Raw genomic sequence first — 20,307 nt, forward strand, 5'->3', positions numbered from 1 at the left:
GTTAATAAAGAGATTACTTTATTTATAGTCACATATCAAGCATATTAATTTAGTGAAAAAATATTAGCTCAAGGATAGGATGTCAGTGTGGCCAAAACAAAAAGGACTCCTTTGGATATGGTCATTAGATTATGCGACTCTGCTCCAAGGAAATATAGGTATTATAGTAAGAGACCACCACCCATCTCATTCTGGAAAACACATTTGAAAAGAATGCCTAGACACAGGGAAAAAGGAACAAACAGCTGCTGCTACTGCTGGTCTGTCAACTCTATGAAAGACGCTGTCTGGTTTGTTTGAAACTTGCTGTCCTTCCAGGTTCACTTGGTCTTTCACAACTGCATTTTCCATAAACCAAGTGTGAGTGCTATGGGATGCACTGAAGCATAAGGCAGCCACTGCAAAGGCTCAAAACTGAGAGATGCCAGTTACTGTCCCTTCTGCAACACTGAAGCAACCAGCACAAACTCCTATTTATCAAAGTATTGACATGTCCACAATTGCATCAAACATGATGCAAGTATCAAGCTCCATTTTAGCTAATTAATAATAGAAATTTTATTAAGTAATACAAATCTGTTCATTTATTATAATTCATCCAATACAAACATTTTAAATACTGGAAATAATTATTGCAAATATAAAAATGTTACACAGTTAGTTCAGGTCCAGATGTATAGAATATATTCTCACTGATGTTCATACATGGGTGAGTAATGTCTATTAAAAATTGATCAATCTTTACACAAGATGTAACATAGAACACAGATTACTTCGGTTCTTATTTTGATTGAAGATTCATAGTCAAATGTCTTACAGAGTATACTTATTTGAAAGAATACTTTTGTTAAAAAAAGTGCAATGTTCAAGAAAAAAAATTATCCTGTAGTCAGTTATAGAAAAAAATTAGTATTTTAATTGTGTCAAGTGTGTAACATTTTTACTTAGTGACTAGCAGTATCCAGTCAGTTCCATTCATAATCTTGTACACCTACATGGTGATGTGAAAGGTTCATTTGAGTATTTGGTTATTCAAACAATCAAGATCCCAGACCCTGCTTCATTGCTGTTTCCCTTTTTCATGGGCTGCTACAGTTCACAGTCTGCAATTGCTAGGTGTAGCCTCTGTTGCACAAAGTGAGCTCAGTTACGCTGGCAAATTTACTACATCTTAAAGCAGATTTCTGAAAATGCTGTTTTACACAAGACAAAGTGATCTAAAGAATGAAATTCCCAATTTAAAAAAAAAGTGCAAACCACTGACTAGAAAGTGCAAAGGCATTAAAAATCTTGTGACTAGAAAGGAAGTAGAGGTCATTCTTATTATCACTGTTCTCAATTCTATAATCAGGTGATTTAAGAAACAAAGCAATAACAATGTGACTAACTTCCTGTACAAAGTTTTTTTACATTCAAATTCATTAGAGCAGTTAAGTGGACCCCGTACTGACAAATGCTAGCTGAAAGGGGCAGATTTTAAACCAGCTCCAGAACACAAAGTATGATTGCCCTAAAGCAATAAAGTTTAGATGTTATGGTGCGTTGTACAAGGGTTTCTTATTTCACTGTCTGGCAAAGTAAGTCCATTAATTAATGCCTCCATAGTCACTGGAATCTATGCTCTTCTCAGTTGCAGAAGATCCTATCAGCCCAGGATCATGACCTACATTCAAAAGAGAGAGATGCACCATTAGCAAATAAAAGGGGAAAAAAGCTTCAAGCAGTAACATTAAGATGGAAGCAAAGTGATTTCATAAATTTAGCTAAAAACTGAAAGAACTGCAGATGTTGTAAATCAGGAACAAAAACAGAAGTTGGAGGAAAAGCTCAGCAGGTCTGAAGAAAAAAAGATTGAATTAACATTTCAGGTCCAGTGACCCTTCCTGAGGTGCTCCGAGGAAAGGGTCACTGGACCGGAAACTTTAACTGATTTTTCTCTTCATGAATTTAGCACTTTAATGTCTGTGCAAGGGTCAAGTACAACAGAAGCACTCATCACAAACTAGGAAATAAGCTGCAACCCATTTTCTCCTTGATTGAAAATTAAGAAGTCTGAATCTAATTCATAACAACTGGTTCAGCCAGTGTGGCTTTAAAGTTTACAAAGGCCTTTGGAAGTTTCATTGGAGTTTAGTAGCCTATAGTTTACAATTTGGAATATGCTCCAAGGTCCGTTCGAACTTCTATCTTCAATTGTAAAAAGGAGCCAAACAGATATAATACAAGGCACAGGAAGCCACCACTTAGCCCAGAGACACTCAGTTTTTTGTAGAGCAACACATCAGTCCAATATGTTAGATAAAATGGTCGTAAACTTGCACAACACCCAAAAGCAAAAACCCACTTCCTATGGGAAAAAAAAGAAAAGAGAAAATTCCCTCCACCTTCTTTACTCCAAAGAGATCCATCCTGGCTTTGCCACTTCTGCTTTGGCTCTTTCAGACTAATATGCTATTTTTTCCTTTTTTATAATGACCAGACAATCTAAATTGAGGAATTGCTCGAGGAGAGATATTGGCCAGGACAATGGAGGTAGTTGTGTCTCTGCTTTCCCACAGTACCATGTGATCTGTTCTATTCATTTGAAAAGGCAGACTAGGACTCTGTTTAACATCTTACCCAATGCTGAGGTCCCTCAGTATTTCACCAGGGACAGCCTTGGTTTTTTTAAAAATGAACCCAAGCCGGGAGCGAGACTCAACCCTGGGCTGAGAGTCTTGGAGACGAGCACTCCCAACTGAGCCACAGGTAACTTTCCAAAACAGCACTGCAGCTAAAATCCCATATTCCTTGAATAATTCTGCTCAATTTCCTCTGCACCCTTTTAAAGGGTCCTCACATCCATCCTAAAGTATGGTGCCAAGAACTGGATACAATACATTAATTGAGAAAGTAGTGAGAATTCTCAGTACTGGACAAATCATTTGCTTAAAGCCACAGGAAAATAGATCACCCCCTAATTAAAGGGAAAGTCTGTTAAGAGACCAATCTTCTGGTAACCCTTCCATCACGTTTAAAGCTAAAAAAAGGTAGGTTGCAGACACTTTAAGATGTCAACATGCTCCATTAAAGCTAGCAACTCATTCCCTGGTATGAAAATGTCCATCTGTAAAAAACAAACCGGAATTTCATTTAAAAGTGAAATATCTGCAGTCAAGAGTCTCTTGCCTCTTAAAAGAGAATGCATAAACTATACAAGAGCGAATGGAATGAAGTTTGCTTATTACAAGATAGCAAAAAGAAATGCATGCAAATCATTTGGACTGAATAACCTCAAGGGACATTTGTTTCTAATTCATGAAATAAAAATTTTTACATGATAATTTGTATTTCCAGAACGTGCAGTTTTCACACAATCTCCCATTTCTTACAGAATCTACTGAAAACATTTCAGTAGAGAGAGTGTCCAACTCTTAATACCATGGCCTCAAAATGATATGATACACTAAAAGACTATTTATCTGGTCTCTGTGCCACAAACCAATTCAAAAAGTAATTCAAACCAAAAACAAATCCTTAGATTTAAAAAAGGAAAAAAATCCAAATTTTGGAATGACTGATCAAGCAGGAGGCACAAACTTGATGCCTACCTCAACCCAGACCACAACCAACCAACCAACCACCCACCACTTATGACAAATAATTACATCAACCAATCAATTCCAATGTAAACAAATTGGCCTTCCTTAAAACAGCATATTTATAATAAACTTCATAAATACATACTATAAACTTGAAAAGTTTAAATATCTAAAAACTGCCGGTTATCTCTGCACACTAAAGTAATGATGCATTAATATGCAAGAGTAACTTTAGTTTAAACTGAGAAAAAGACACCAATTGAGTATTGAAGGCACACAGATGAAGTGATCAGTTACTTTGCAGTGGCTTTCTCCAACAGAGGAGATGGATTACAGTAAACCTCAACTGCACAGATGGCTTGAACAGTGAACAAGGCAAACATATCCCAAAAAGGCTTCTCATGTGGAAATCTGCTCTAAAAATTTGAACCACAAAAGGAAGTAATAGTTGCACCAAATCATTTTGTAGAATCAGAATCCCCACAGTGCAGGAAGAGGCCCTTTGACCCAGTGTCCACACCGACCATCCAAAAAGCATTCCGTCCTATCCCCTTAATCCTATATTCCCCATGGCCAATCCACCTAGCCTGCATATCTTTGGACCGTGGGAGGAAACCAGAGTACCTGGCAGAAACTCATGCAGACACTGGGAGAACTGTGTGGAGTTTGCACACAGTCATACAAGGCTGGAATCAAACCTGGGTCCCTAGTTCTACGAGGCAGCAGTAGTAACCACTATGCCACCATATCACCCAGCATTCTAGGTAGTTTTCAACTGAAACGTAAAATGGACCTGAAAAAAATGTTTAAGTTCAAAATATTTAAACATTAGACACTAATATCATTTAACTATACTTTTTAAAGTGAAGAAAAAAATTTGATCACCTTCCTTTGATCAATACCTCAGCACCTGGCGACCATTAAGAGTATACTTAGAAATGACTTGTAAAAGGCAGAACTTAACTGAAATTCTTTTCTAGGGCAAAGCAATGCACGTGCCACAGAATTTGTAAAACAGCACAATACTGAAGAACTGTAATAGCTGTTACAGAACAGTCTATTTGAAATTCCTTAAAATGAGATTTGCATTCACTCAAAATGGGAGTAAAAGAGTTATTGAAAACATTAGAATCTCTAAAAATTGTAATAAATGCTTTATTGATTTTTGTCATTAAAACTGATGGGCCCAGGGAGGTGAAGTTTAAGAAAATAATGTATTTTGAAGCATTATACAAACTAGCAGGAGTAGGTCATTCAGTTCTTTGAGCTACTCCACTATTCAATATAATTAGGGCTGATCAGATAGTAAACTCAACTCCACATTCCACACATCCCCATAACCCCCATGCTTATCATTAATCCATCAGCCTCTACTTTAACAATATTCCAGGACACACACCCTTAAAATACGGCAGAAGCCAAGCTTAAAAGATGACCCTCTGAAGAATTTGCCTCACTGTAAATAAGTGCTCCTTATTTTCCAGGAGTGATCTTAGTTCTAGATGCTTACCCACAAGAAAAGCCACCTTTCCATATGCAGTCTTTCAAAGTCGGAGGACCTCGCTTCAAACAAGTTGCCACTAAACCACCTGAGAATTTAGGTACATCTTCAAGGGGAACTAGGGATGGTTAATAAATTCTCACCTAACCAACAAAGCCCACAACCTATGAACAAGTTAAAATGTACATCTACAGGTACAATGGCATCAGGAAATTAAGTGCTTTTTTGTTTCTATATCACAAGACATTTCTCAGATATTGGAAACAATAACTAATCCATTACAGAAATTCAGCACACATTCAAAATAAACCAGCTCTTGAAAGAGTTATTCCCTGAACATTCCGACAGGCTAAACATAGAAAGATATTTAAAGCCAGAAATTAACATTACTGACAACATCTAGCAACTACCATTAATGAGACTCTACTAATATTCCAAAAGTTTAGAGACTTTTAAAAACCTGTGCTCCTGGTCCAGGGCCCATGTTCCCGAGCAGATTTAATATTAGGTGCGAGATTAGTAATGATTCACTCAAAATCTATTGTTGCTTCATTTGAAGCCTCTTTTAATGATTTGTAAAATGACAAATTTGTCATGACTTAACTTACCGTAACGATCATAGATGTTTTACAACTCATTTTTAGCTTTTAAAACTACAGATTAAATAGCAACTGTCAGCATCACTTTATTAAAATAGAACAGTAATTTTATGCTGTCTTAAATATTCAAAACTTGCATGTGCTCACAGTAAACTTGCATTTAAAAATTTATTGCAGCATTTAAGTTGCTTCAAGTGAATTTTAACATTATTTAATAATGTATATGTTAATAATGCATTCTAGATTCTTATTGAAACTTTCCATTATTGGTATAGAATTTAATGTAAGAACAAAACTGTCATGAAATAAGTGAAGTGAACTCATCTGGAACTTGAGTCCAGATTGTATTACACAATATTATGAAATTTTACATTCAAAACATAATGCAAGAAATTATTGCTTTAACTTTCAGTAAAGGATATTGCTAGATACTTTAGGTTGTTTCACCACAGTATTTAAGAATGTCACAAACAATTATTTTGCTGTACTGAAACATCTGCACTATTGCAAGTTTACCACTTTCCACGTTAAATATTTGGCAAGTTTTGTAACTGATAATATTCATACAAGCCTGCAAACTTGGGAACAAAGCAATGGGAATAAGTTGACTCTAACTGAAGTTTAATTGTAAAAAGGAGTGTTGTGTTGCTTGGACTGAAAAAGGTAGTTGGCATAGGCCCAGAGGACCAGAGTGTTGCCCTCTCATTTTAGAGGGGCAGCTGGTGGTGAGTTTAGCCCAAGGGTCACCATACCTCTGGCAAAGGGGGTGCATGAGGTTGAGAAGGTGGGACTTTCCTGGTGACCTCACCTACTGCAGGAATGGAATCCATGCTGTTGGCAATATTCTGCATTACAAGCTGGTTGTCCAGCCAACTGAGCCAAAGACATTAGAAGATGCCATTTAACAAAAAGTAGGTAGATCCCATTATAAACAAAAATTTAAATTACTAAAAACAAAATTTTTACTTTCACACCTTCCTTCAGTTTACTGTGAGATGTGCAACAGCTTGCTGCCCTGACCAAATGCAGGTACATTTTAAAGATAGACAAAATGACTAGTGACATTGCTGAACACAAGGTTCTTATTCTCCGAGAATAACAAATGAAGTGACGGGGAAAGATACACACTTCTCAGTATGTCCCAGAGCATTTCATAAACTGTTACTTCTAAAGCACAGTCACTTTTGTACAGAAACTCTGCAGCCAATTTATGCACAGCAAGATCTCAAAGCACCAGCTTGGGTGATGACGACTGACCAGGATCTCCAGCTCTTAGAGTGGACCTAAGGGGCCTAGATGTAAAATCTCAGCTGAAAGATAGTACCTCAGACAGTGCAACACATTCATCTGTTGGAAAAGGTTAAATTTAAATATTATGTTGGGATGAATGCCAATCAAGCAGGGAAATAAAGCTCAGCTGTTATTCTGAACTTTCACTGGTGTTAGCTGGCATTTGCTAAACTCCTAGACTCAGTCTTCCTAACATTTTATTTAGCCATGCTTTGTGCAATAAGAGGACTATTCAACCCACTGTACTTATGCCAGCACCTTGAAGTGCTATCCAAAAATCAGTCCCATTCCTTTGCTAACATTTAAGTATTTATCTAGTTCCCTTTGAAATTTTGTTCCACCACCACCTTCATAGGCTGTTCACTCAAATTATAACAATTGGCTGTGTTAAAAAAATTCAGCTAGCTCTAGTTCTTTTGCCATTTACTTTAAATTTCTACCCTCTGGTTATGACATTTGTGTCACAAACAGTAAGAGGAGAAATTATCTTAACCTAATGATTTTTAGCATCTCCATAACATTTGCACTTAACCCTTAACTTGGAGAATAATCCCAGCTTCAAAAATCTCTCCACTTAACTGAAGCCTCTCATTTCTGGTGCCAAAGTTTAGAATATTAAAATATAAATAAGTAAGAGCATGAGCAAATAATTCAGACTCTCAAGCTTGCTCCACCATTTATTACATCCATAGCTGACCTCATCTCAGCCTCAAATCCACCTTCTTGTTTGCTCCTCAGAACCATTAACTCCATTCCTAATTAAAAAAGTGCATCCATCTGCTCAATTTATTCAGTGTCCCAACATCCACTGCACTCTAATTCCATAGGATTAGTGAGCCTTTGAGGGAAGCAATTTTCCCAGTTTCAATCCGGCTATCTATTAGCCTAAAACTAAGGCCTCTCATTTCTAGATTTCCCAACAAGGGGAAACACTTGCTCCGTCAACCCCTTTAACATCTTGGACACCTCCATTAGATTTCTTCTCATCCTTCTAAACTCTAGTGATGATAGGCCTAAACTGCTCTAAGATAAGCCTTTCTTCTCTGGAAAGAATCTAGTGAAACTCCTCTCAACTATCTCCAAATCAGTTTATACTCTAGTAAGGAGCCAGAACTGTACACAGTTCTTCAGAGGTGTTCTCACCGGTGTCTTGTACAGTGCAACACCATGTGAAATTCTCTGCATCCTTTTGAAGGCCTCAACATCCTTCCTGAAGTTCAATCTCTGCAACTGGACAAAAAAATTTAGCTGGGACCTATTCACTAATTCTTAATAAATAACAAAGTTTACTATGTAAACAATGATGTGGTGTACAAAGATATGAACACTATATCAGTTTAAAAAGGGCCCAGAATTTTCTTCAAAAAAGGTTTGTGAACATACATCAGTGTTGCTAAATCCCCTTCAAAATGGTACTACAGTCGAAGGTCTCAAAACTGTATCCTTTCACATGTTAAACTACATGTATCCTGACCATTTTACCAACTGAATTTCCTCCTTAAGTCTGCTACTATCCTTCTCATTGCAAACTTTGAAATGGTGTTTAAAATACTTAAATTGATACCACTAACTCTCAAAAGAGTTGTGGTGTTAATATTGATTCCTCGGTAGCACTAGTGAATATTTGTTTCCAGCCTTTAAAAAACCTCCACAACTGTTTTCTTCCTCTTAAAGTTTGTAGCTCTGCTACCAATGGTCTTTTAAATTCAAAAGGACTTCACAATTTTGAAGTTCATTAAGTGGCTCTTTATTAAAATCTATTGAAAACCATATACCGAACATCAACCATTAGTTCTGGAAAGATCAAGTTAAACAATTTGGCTTTCATAAATTCCTGATGGTGGTCATTTAACAGCTCATTCTCCCACAGAATTAAACTTGTGCCTCAGATTACTGTTTCAAAGTTTCTCCACCATTAGGGTGGCTCCTGTATTTACCCTTCCTGACTTTTGAACAGGGGTGTAACATTGGAAGTCCTCTAGCCCGTCGATAGCACTTTCACAGAGAAGATGGAGAGTTGCACAATCATCCATTGAGGTCCAACTGTGCACACGGTCACTCCTTTATAAATCAGGCGACAATTTGGACAGCTTGCCAAAAATCAGCAAATCTCTCCATAGGAATAAGTCAATAGAATTTTGCATTGCATGGGTCATCACTAGAAAACAATTAATCTTCATTAATTCTCATTGAAAGAATGAGCCGAGACTCTAATGAAGAATACGTGCAGTTGACAGCTAAGTTGCATACTCTACATGCAGAAGTAGGGTTGGTCCAGGCTCAGTAGCAAACTCAAAGCCATGGCATCAGCCTCAGCACACAATGGGAGGGGAAATCTTCTGGAAGTACATTAAAAATCAACATCTTTTCAGCTATGCATTAAAAACCCTATACAGGATGTGTTATTTGAAGAGCTGGGGAAGCCGTCAGTCCAATACTTGCCCTGTGACCAATATTAGACAGAGTTTGGTCATTTATCTTATTGCTGTGCAGAGATTGGTGCTACAATAGTGACACCAGCTCAAATAATCAGAAAATTCTGATAACTTAAATACAAATTATTTTAAGACTGTATTAAATACAAACATTAATGTTTATCAACTTAAAATAAACTAAATTAAAATTTAGTTTTAAAAAGCTGACTTGCAACTTTAGAGCAAATATTGCTGTTAAATTTAAAATCGCTCAGCTTCTCCTGTTTGTAGTTTGTTTTCCCCCCGTTTAGTGAATTTGGCGAGTTGTTTCATGTAGTAAATTTCAGTTTTCTATTTAACAAATGTACGCGCAGTCAGTCAATCTGATTCTGGTTTCAACATTACTACCATCTTCATCTCGCCCTGAAATACAGACAATGGAAACCATTTTGGTGACCAGAAATTGTAAATAGTCCACACCAATTACAGGTACAGTACCTCAAAATTCAGCACCCTCAGAGCAGCAGCTGTTACTGTTTCAGATATTTCCAAATCTTGGATTAGGTAGTTGGCAGCTCAAGTGTGTGTCCACAGAGTTGCTAAGTCTGGGTGTGAAGGGGGTAACTAGTCTATGGTCATATCATGCCAATGCAGCACCTAACCTAATTGCTCAGGTATTGCTTTTTTGTTTAAAAAAGCTTAATTGAGGAAGATTATATATAAACATCCATTTTTGGGTAGCCAGATTTGACCAAGTACTGGTACAGGTTAAATTTGGCTTGCCAAGTACACAATGAAATCAAACAGTACAGAGCATGCTCAGCCAGGTAAATCTTAAACAATCGACTCCACAATCAGTGGCCACTTTGGAGGACTGTCTTTTTAAGATGTGTTGACATGACTCAGCAAAATATTTCCCATTACTTAACCAATGATCTTCTCTAAGCACTATCACAGAACAGACAAGCAAGGCCAACACATTACCTTCACCCAACAGCTTGCAGATTGTTATATACAAAATTTTTTAAAATAAAAGGAAATCACTGCCAAACATGTAGTTATTTTCAATTTCAAAAAAAAAACTAAAATAGCATTTCAATGCATTCCTGCTGCCTGGTGCTAAAGTAGCTTAATTTTTGGTTTAAAAGCAATTGCATGCGTAAAAGGGTGGAGGGCGGAGGGCGGAGATACAATTCACCAGGTTAGTAACATTCATTAGGCTACACTTAAAACCAAATTTCAGCGGTCAAGAAACTTAGCAACATTGCAGGATTAAAAGGTCATCTTGGTTTAGCACTTCTAGACGCTAGACGTATCTAGAGTTTTTATAAAACAGTCAAGTCACATACATCATATTGCATTTAGTTTCAGTCACCACACTTTGGAAAAAGGGAATACAATATCAGACACACAGGGAAGTTCCTAGAAGGGAACAAGGATGAGGGAATTTATAGTTAGGCTACACTTTGAGGGGCAAAACAAATGATTTTAAAACAAAATTGGATGGACACAGTTAAAGAAGGGCTAGGGGCACTCATAGCAGTGTCAGTGTCTCTACGCCTGGACAAAGAGGCAGAGGTTCAAATCCCACGTGCTTCAGAGGTGTAGTAACATCTCTGAAAAAGGTTCATTGGAAAAGTAGGTTGAAAAGAAAAGAAACTTGCACAAAATAAAGGTGAGGGATAGGACTGAATTGCTGTATACAAAAAAAAAATCCAACATGGAATTGATGACCTGAATAGCTCCCTTCTGTACCATAATGACTGCATGGAAGCTGAAATTCTGAACTTTATTTTGGTTTAATTTTATGTAGTACTAATCACATGAGAAAGCAACTGTCACACCTTCCTGTCAATCACAGCACAGCATTATGAAAATAGCAACAAAATACAGCAACATTGATCCTAGTGAGATTAGCTGGATCCACAGCAGCTTTCAATAAAAAAGAAATCCAAATAGAAATCACTATTCCTAGTTATTAAAAATATTGCTTCTAAGCAAAAAAGGGCACGAAACATATGGGACAAAAACAACAACAACTTTGGATGAGCCAGATGAATAAGGAGTGCAGCTGACAAACAAGCAAAATATCCCAAAGGCAAGGCATTTTAAATTCTAATGCATAATGGCCACCTTAGCTGCTTACTGGCCTTTGGAAATTTTTCTAATGGATAAAGTGTCTGAATTATTAAAATACACAAGCCAAAAGTTAAACCTATCCAGTAGAGAAGCTTTTGCACTCAGGGGGTCCTCCCTCTAGTTTGGAGATCCTGCTTTTGCTGCATTCCAATCACAATACACTATCTAGGGCCCTCCTGGGAGGCTTTGATATCCAACAGACATTTGGAGAGAACTTACAAATAGCAACTCATAACTTGCTCCAAAACGTTTTTTTTTTAGAAAAAAGGGTTAAATTGAAAATGAAGATTAACTCAATTTTCTGCTTGCAGGATCCTCCAACATGACCAAAGGGCCCCTCGAGGTGAGTGGCTCATCTTCGGAGAAAAAAGGTTGAGCCAAATTCATTGCAGTTTAGAAAAACAAGAAAGATTGAGAAAAAGATTGAGGGGGCTTGCCTGGGTAGATGCTGAGACAATGTTTCCTCTCAAGGAGTAAAGCAAGCTAGGGGCAGAGTTTCAAACTAAGAGCTCTCCTATTGAAGGCAAATGAGAAGAAGAAATTTCTCCAACAGCAGTTAGCATCTGGAATTCTTTTCCCGAGGCTGGCTCATTGATAATATTCAAGGTTGAGTTAGGCAGAGTTTGGTTGCTCTCCCCAAGAATTTGGTTGGGGTGCAGACAGGAATATGGAGTGAGACCATAAATCGGATCAGCCACGATCTTACTGGACTGCAGAGGAGGTTCAAGACTGAGTCGTCTACTCAAATTTCTCATATGCTTTTGATCTCACTTTCTAAACACTACAGTCCTTGAAAGAGTACTTTGAAGAAGCGATTAGTTTTTGCTTAAACTGTAAGAACAACTTTTTGAAGATGAGAGATAACATCAATCTGCAAACTATTAACAAGTTGTTGCAACATGGTAAAGTTGTCTAAAGACATGAAGTGATCTACTGATCTAAACTGTACCATGTTCAGTCAGAGGCCATTACTCATTAGGAGCTGCATCCACACCACTATCCCAGACTTTGCTGCTAGCATTGCCAAGTATATACTCCTACTTACTAGGTAATGGTCCATTCCATTCCTGTTTCAAGTCCAGCCTGTTGCCTCGTCCCATTTTAGACTATGCATTTTCAGTGACCTGCTATACTGACCTGTACAATTTTCCCAGTGAAGGTTTAGACATACAAATGCAGGGTGGGGGCTTCTCTTGCTTGTGATAAATATAGTGAGCAGCTCAAATGGAGAGACTGAAGGAATGCAACAAAACAAGCTGCTAAAAACACCACAAGCAGAGAAAGAGCATCTACTTATTACTTACATCTCCTAATCTTGATTGGCCAAATTCGGGTAGCTGCTAAAGAAACCAATGCTGCACAGGCAATGCCACCAGTCACTAATGCCATCACCGAGTGGTAGAATGGACTACATTGTGCACAACAGCTTTCAGTCCTAGACAGAAAGAGGGAAAAAAAACAAACAAGAGTTTTGTTTTTTTGTTTTAAAAAACAAGAGATCAGGGTCACCAGTCAGAGCACTGCAGCAAATCATGAAACAGTGAATGCAGTCTCTTTTGGTTAGTCCTGTTTCTACTGAAGTCAAGAGTAACAGTTACATAAAACAAAGAACTGCAGACGCTGGCAATCTGAAACAAATTGCTGGCAAACCTCAACAGGTCTCGCAGCATCAGTGGGAAGAAGAAAAAAATGTTGACGTTTCAAGTCCAGACTCGATACATTAACTGTTTTCTTCCCACAGATGCTGCCAGATCTGCTAAGTTTTGCAAGCAATTTCTGTTTTTGTCTAAGAGTACCAGTCTTTAGCTGCTTCAGTAAGGTGACAGGTGATGGAGATGTCATGAAAGAAGATAGAAAAGACAGCAAGTTAGACTGGAATTAGTGTTATAAATCCCAGCCTTTCACACTGGTAGTACATTGGCAGTCTTTCCAGAAAAGCACATTTTTCAATTTTAAATACCATAGAACTATTTTCTAAATAATTATCCCCCTACATGTTGAGATTGTACATGACATTGGTTAGGCCACTTTGGGGAGACTGTACACAATTATGGTCTTCCTGCTATAAGAAAGATGTTGTGAAACTTGAAGGGGTTCAGAAAAACGTTTACAAGGGTGTTGCCATGGTTGGAGGGTTTGAGTTATAGGGAGAGGCCGAATAGCTGGGATTCCAAACCAGAGAGAATGTAGGTTTAAGGTGCGAAGGGAATGACAAAAAAGGTAGGGGACTGTGTGTGCATGTGCAGTGAGCTGCCAGCAGTGGAGGGGGCTGGTACAATGACATTTAAAAAGGTATCTGGATGTATAGGATTAGAAAAAGGTTAGGAGGATATGGGTCAAATGCTGGCAAATGGGACCACGTTACTTTAGGATATCTGGCCAGCACGGACGAATTGGACAAAAAAGCCTGTTCTGTGCTGTATATGTTTGAGCGTTCCCCAGTTTGGGCCTATTGGTAATGCTCTGCCAGGAATTCGTGCTGGATTTTCCTATACTTCAGTTGCTGGTTGCCTACCACTTAACATTCTCTGCCCTCAGTGCATTTACATTGCTTTAAAAACAGATCCAGGATAAATGCTTTTTTTTTTAAAAAAAGAGAAAAAAGGTGCAGTATTTAGACCAATAAAAAAAAAATTGTGCAGCACAATGCTTTGCCACCATTTTATATCTCAGGCACACACTTCTATGCAGTTTGTATACTTGTGATTAAGCATTCCATTGTTATCCCAATTATGTCTAGTCCAAGTATTTCATACCAAAGAAATTACAGTGGAACATTTAGGCAATTGCACTAGTTATGAGACTTGAAAAACCTGAAGTTCAAATGGACTTACTTGCAGGGGTGAAGACCCTGAATAATGATCACTCCAAGACCATTGGCTACTTTATCTGTGAAACTCATGGAACCATAGACAAAGGCCCCACTTTGCTGGAAGGGGAAAAAAGCCAAATTGTAAGTTTGTAAATCTCTAAAATGAGCTGAATAAATTACAAGCCTCACCAAACAATATCATGCAGTGTAGTAATAAACTTGGAGAGTGAAAAAGACCAGTAGGAATGTCTAGATTTGACACAGTGGTGACATGGGTTGTCATCAGGCAAGCTCAGAGTTTGAATTTAACCATCTTCCACAACAGGATTCAAATCCATGTCCCCAAAAACATTAGCATGGGATACTGGATTACTAATCCCATGATATTACCGATCAAGTGATAAACAGGAAACAAGGCAGCTACCAAATACTTTGCCTACAACCACCAGTTACCTCAACTTGCTCACAAGTAGGATGACTTTAACAGCTTGTTTTACACTACAGCCAATTTCACTCTCCATTGAGCTCAATGGGAATAATATTAGCAAGATTATAAACCAGGATTTCTGATCTGCTCGGTTACCAAGACGGTTAAACGAGGACCAAGGAATTGGGCTCAATAAAGTACACACAAATGCTATTTATACTGGACAGCTATCACAACATTTCATAAAATTCTTGCAGTGCTGAAAGGAAACCTCTTTCCATGGCAACAGATTAATCGGAAAAGTGGTTAATTCATCATTTGTTGACATTTAAAAAATATATTATTCATGAAAGGGGACGGTGGAAAGAAGATATGAATAGATCTGGGACTAAGGCTTGGAAGAGTAGATGGTTCTTAGATGCTTGTCTGACTAAGAATCAGAGGAGGTCAGTTCCGTGCTGTATGACTGACCGAGTTGTAGCTATAACATACAAGAATGATGGACGTATTGGCATTTTCTAGTTCCGAGACTTCTCACGCTCTTTCATTCTAATCTGAATGTGATCATGAACCAAACAATACAAATAACAGGAACTTGTTCCTTACTTTCACATTTGGAAAGAGGCCATCATGTTATCAAGTGGATGAGAGGGGAATAAAGTACCAGAATCTACAGAAAGCCCAAAAGGTGGTCTAGGTTTGCTCCTTCTCTAGTCTAGTCGCCTAGTCTCACTTGCCGGCCTTCAGAGTGGTTCGGAAATAAAAAGTCAGATTTGAAGTATCAACTGTTTCTCTCTCCACAGATGCTGCAAGACCTGAATTTATCCAATAATAATTTGTTTATAATTTCATTTTCCAAGTCTTAGTCATAGAGATGTACAGCATGGAAACAGACCCGTCGGTCCAACTCATCCATGCTGACCATATATCTTAATAAATCTAGTCCCATCTGCCAGCTTTTGGCCCATATCCCTCTAAACCCTTCTTACTCACATACACATCCAGAAACTTTTTAAATGGTGTAACTGTACTAGCCTCCGCTACCTCTGGCAGCTTATTCCATACATGCACCACCCTCTCTCTGCACAAGAAAGTTCCCCCTCGGGTTCCTTTCATCTTTCCATTCTCCCCTTAAACCCATGCCCTCTAGTTTTAGATTCCCCTACTGGGGGTGGGGGTGGGGTGGGGGGAGGGGGGTGGTGGGAAGAACCTTGACTATTTACCCTATCCACACTCCTCATGATTTCATAGAAGCTACAAGTCCTCTCAGGCCACTGACACTTCAGGGGAAAATAGCCCCAGCCTATTCAGCCTCTCCATATAGCTCAAACCCTCCAACCCTGGCAACATCCTTAGTCTTTTCTGAACCCTTTCAAGTTTGACAACATCCTTCCATAGGAGGCAAACCAGAAATGCACATAGTATTCCAATAGTGGCCTAACCAATTACCTGTACAGCTGCAACATGACCTCCCAACTCCTATACTCAATGCACTGACTAATAAAGGCAAGCGTACCAAACACCACCTTCACTATCTTATCTACCTGCGACTCCAATTTCAAGGAAATATGAACCTGTACTGCAGGGTCTCTGTTCAGCAACGCTCCCCAGGACCTTAGCATTAAGTGTATAAGTCCTGCCCTGATGTGCCTTACTAAAATGCAACACCTCATTTATCTAAACTAAACTCCATAGCCCATCAGATCAAGGTCCCGTTGTACTCAGACAACCTTCTTGTCGGTCCACCTAGACCAGTTTTAGTGGGGTCTTCAGAACAAACAAACAGGAAGAGTGAGGAAGCTACTGGTGCCTACAGACTTGGTGGGGGGTGGGGTGGGGGGGGAAAGAGATGTGGGTGGAATAAATCACAGCTTTCAGGGGAGATAAAGTATCCAGACAAGCCATTTTCTAAAGAGAATGGCTTTTTTTTGGAAAAACCACATCTGACATCTTGCCATAAACAATGCCCGTACAGTTCACAAAATTTGACACTGATCTCACTCATTTCTTACTGTGTTTTCTCCAATGAGATCGGCAGTCATGGCGAGGGAGGTCACTAGGATCGTGGTAGAACCAGTGCCGAGAAGGACTGCTGCACCAAAGATGCCCTTCTCTAGCTGAAAAAACCAGACCCAATAAGCAAATGCCAGGATAAATGCAAGCCCAAAAAAGTAGGTCATCTATATAAAAAGAGGAACAAGGAAAAAAATTGTTACCAGCTGCTGGAGAAAGTGACAGGACAACAGCATATGAATTTCTGACGAAAAGTGCGATAAAGGGCTATACGGAGCAGACAGCAATATGGAGCCGAGACCAGGATATGACCAGCCACGATCACATTAAACAGCAGAGGAGGCTCGAAGGGGTGAATTGCCTACTGCTGCTCCTAATTCTAATGTTGTTCCTATTTAACAGCTCATCTGGAAAAGACTGGTCCAAAACAAAAGCTGTCCCTTATATAACACAGCAGCACATCTAAGTTGTACGGTTTGGCACAACCAATGCAACACACGGCTGATCTCCTATCCCCTCTTAAAAAAAAAATTCAAGAAAGAACTGAAATGAGGCGAAGATTTAATCATATTCATTTCAGCTAAAACAAACCAGGCAAATTTCATTGAAGCTACAAAGCCACGTTTTCCTAGAGGAAGTAACCAAGAAGATGGATGAGGACAGAACAGTAGACATTTTTTTTAAACCCAAGTAAAAAGTGTTCGAGAAGGTTCTGCATGTTAGACTAATTAGTCAAGTTAGATAACATGGGATTCAGGGTGAGCTTGCCAATCCGATACAAAATTGGCTTTACGGCAACAGTGATGGAGGTTTTTTTTTTTTTTAAAGACTGGAGGCCTTTACCAATGGCGTTCCACAGGGATCGGTGCTGGGTCCGCTTTTGTCATTTACGCAAGTGATTTTCATGAGAATATAGCAGGCACGGTTAGCAAGTTTGCAGATGACACCAAAATTGGTGGTAGAAGACAGTGAAGGTGGTTATTGAAGATTACCAAGAGATCTTGATCAATTGGGTCAAAGGGCTAAGGAGTGGCAGATGGAGTTTAATTTGGAGAAGCGCATTTTGGTAAAACAAACAAGGGCAGGACTTCTACAATTCAGGGTAGTGTTGTCAAACAGAGACCTCAGGGTTCAGTTACATAATTCATTGAAGTTTGCATCACAGGGTGGGGTTAAGGCAGCACTCAGCATGCTTGCCTTCATTGCTCAGGCGACCAAGTATGGGAGTTGGGACGTCATGTTGAGGTTGTATGGGATGTTGACGAGGTCTTTCCTAGAGGCCTGTGCACAGTTCTGGTCATCCTGTTATAGCAATGCCATTATTAAACTGTGTAGGGTTCAGAAGGCATTTACCAGGATGTTGCCAGGAATGGAGGGTTCGAGTTATAGGAAAGGCTGGGACTTTTATCACTGGAGTGCAGCAGGTTGAGGGTGACCTTGAAGTTTATAGGGGTATAGATAAGGTGAATGACAAGGAGTCTTTTCTCTAGGGTGGGTGATTTTAAGATTGGCAGCATATTTTTAAAGTGAGGAAAAAAAAAGTTAAAAGGACATGAGGGGCATTTAAAAAAAAAATATATAAACAGTAGTTTGTGTTTGGAATGTACTTCTACAGGAAGTGGCAGATGCAGGTACAATTACATTTGGATAAGTACACAAATAGGAAATGTTTGGAGGGGTACGGATCAAGCATGAGCAGGTGGGGATACTGTAGTTTGGGATTATGGTCAGCATGGACTGGTTGGACCAAAGGGGGTCCATTTCCACGCTGTATGACTGACTCTACAAAACATCCAGAAAAGTTAATCCATCTTGTTCTTTGCTTTCCCCTAAGTGATTGTCTGTACAGTTCTTGAATACTGCAAGGCAAAGGATACCCTATCAAAAACAAGCAAAGACTTATCTGCAGCAGACATGAAATCTGAACCCGATCAATGTACAAACAAACAAAATAAAGGCATGACACACACACACACACACTTTATTGGTAAGCAGCCAATACAGAGTTTTACTTTCAGAACATCCGATTCTGATCTGGACTAATTCCATTGTTTTTCCAATTGATTGAGATACCTATTAAAAATTCTAAAAAAATTGTTAAAAAGTCCTCAGCCAAAAAATTCACATTGTATTCTAAACAAAGCTTGGTGATACTGAAGTCAGTTTCGATTTACTTAAGTGTGTGGCTTTTGCCACTTTAAAATCATAATTTTATTCCCCCTACCGGAATTCACTAGCCAGCAGATACTAATGGGTGGAATCCACATACTTTTTCAAAGGAAATAGATGTGATCTAAACAAAATTGGGGTCAATTACCAGACAGCCAGTTGGCACATTGCACTAAGAAGTGTTTCAGCAACTGCTTTTCCTCAATTCAGAGGTAGTTAGTTGTCTTTTAGATAGTAGCCCAGAAGCAATATAGATTTCAAGTTCAACATAGCTTTTAAAGTTTTGCATACTTCTTCAAACCCTAGGATTGGGTACCAATTAAAAGGGAATACATTTTTTCCTGAAATTTGCCTTTTATAACTTCCTACTGAGGCTCATTAAGACATCAAATAACCAACCAGAAACAGTGAAGCTAGAATCCACTATATTTACTTTAGAAATAAAGTCAGGGTTGGGATGTGGTGAAACAAAATGCACAGAGATATTGTGTGGTTAGTGCTGGACATAGGTTTAATTGGCCAAATGATGTGTTGCAAGAATTCTGTTGATGCTCTTCAAATTGTTAAATACACAATAAAATTTATGTTTACATTCAGTCATTTCAAAGTTTGCAAACCAAGTAACTTCCAAAATTTTTTTTAAAAAGTTATTCAGGTATCCTTATTGTAAATAGGATGGCATCTGAATAACTACAGATTTAGAAGACAAGATATTTTATTTGTACACGTCTATTTCAAGTACCTGTTTCCCTCTGAAGAAAAAAAATTAACATACAGGGGAGCACTTCAAATAACTCCAGCCTTTGAAGCAGGATGTTCACAGAAGCTAACAGTACTTACATTTCTGCCAAACCATATATTCACAGGTTTCATGAGGAAGGAGGACAGAAACCCACTGATATACATCATGAGAGGGATCATGGCAATGTAGTTCTGCAAAAGAGAAGCTCAAAATAAAACTGTGCATTCAACACAACTACCACTTCAAAAATATGAAGATTTTCTACTGGAAACAATGTGGGTGTCAAAATCCATATCTGATTTCTCATATCTATCTCTCTACCACTGAAGGAAGACCCTAATGAATTGACAATAACCAATACTCAGTATTTCTTTTCTCTCCCAAGATGTTTGGCATGTTTCTGAAGCCTCAAGCTTTCGTATGCATTTGTTTTTCGCCTAAAGCTCACTTACAGCAAGTACAACCACACGATGGCGCCTTGACAGGGAGACATCAAGTGGGGAAAAAAGGCATGGAAATTCCCACTGGAGAGAAATAGTAAGGTTCAAAGAAGCACAGCACCTTCTCTAACCATAGATGGCACCAAATATCAGTTGTTTTCACAAACTACCAGTGCTTGT

At 38.6% G+C, this 20,307-nt stretch overlaps 1 protein-coding gene across 2 annotated transcripts in view; it reads right to left on the minus strand.

The window, feature by feature from the left end:
• Window positions 1–896: 896 nt before the first annotated feature.
• LOC109912503 (major facilitator superfamily domain-containing protein 12) overlaps window positions 897–20,307 on the minus strand; it is a 49,918-nt gene continuing 30,507 nt past the window's right edge. For both annotated transcript variants that reach the window (XM_048614173.1, XM_020511941.2), the window contains 5 exons: window positions 19,786–19,878; window positions 16,776–16,943; window positions 14,359–14,453; window positions 12,829–12,959; window positions 897–1,663 (listed from right to left, as the gene is read on the minus strand). In XM_048614173.1, the coding sequence (XP_048470130.1) occupies window positions 1,587–1,663; window positions 12,829–12,959; window positions 14,359–14,453; window positions 16,776–16,943; window positions 19,786–19,878 (564 nt within the window). In that variant the 3' untranslated portion in view covers window positions 897–1,586. The remainder of the gene's footprint in view (window positions 1,664–12,828; window positions 12,960–14,358; window positions 14,454–16,775; window positions 16,944–19,785; window positions 19,879–20,307) is intronic.

This window comes from Rhincodon typus, chromosome 29, assembly GCF_021869965.1.
Source record: "Rhincodon typus isolate 14 chromosome 29, sRhiTyp1.1, whole genome shotgun sequence".
In the NCBI taxonomy this organism is placed as follows: Eukaryota; Metazoa; Chordata; class Chondrichthyes; order Orectolobiformes; family Rhincodontidae; genus Rhincodon; species Rhincodon typus.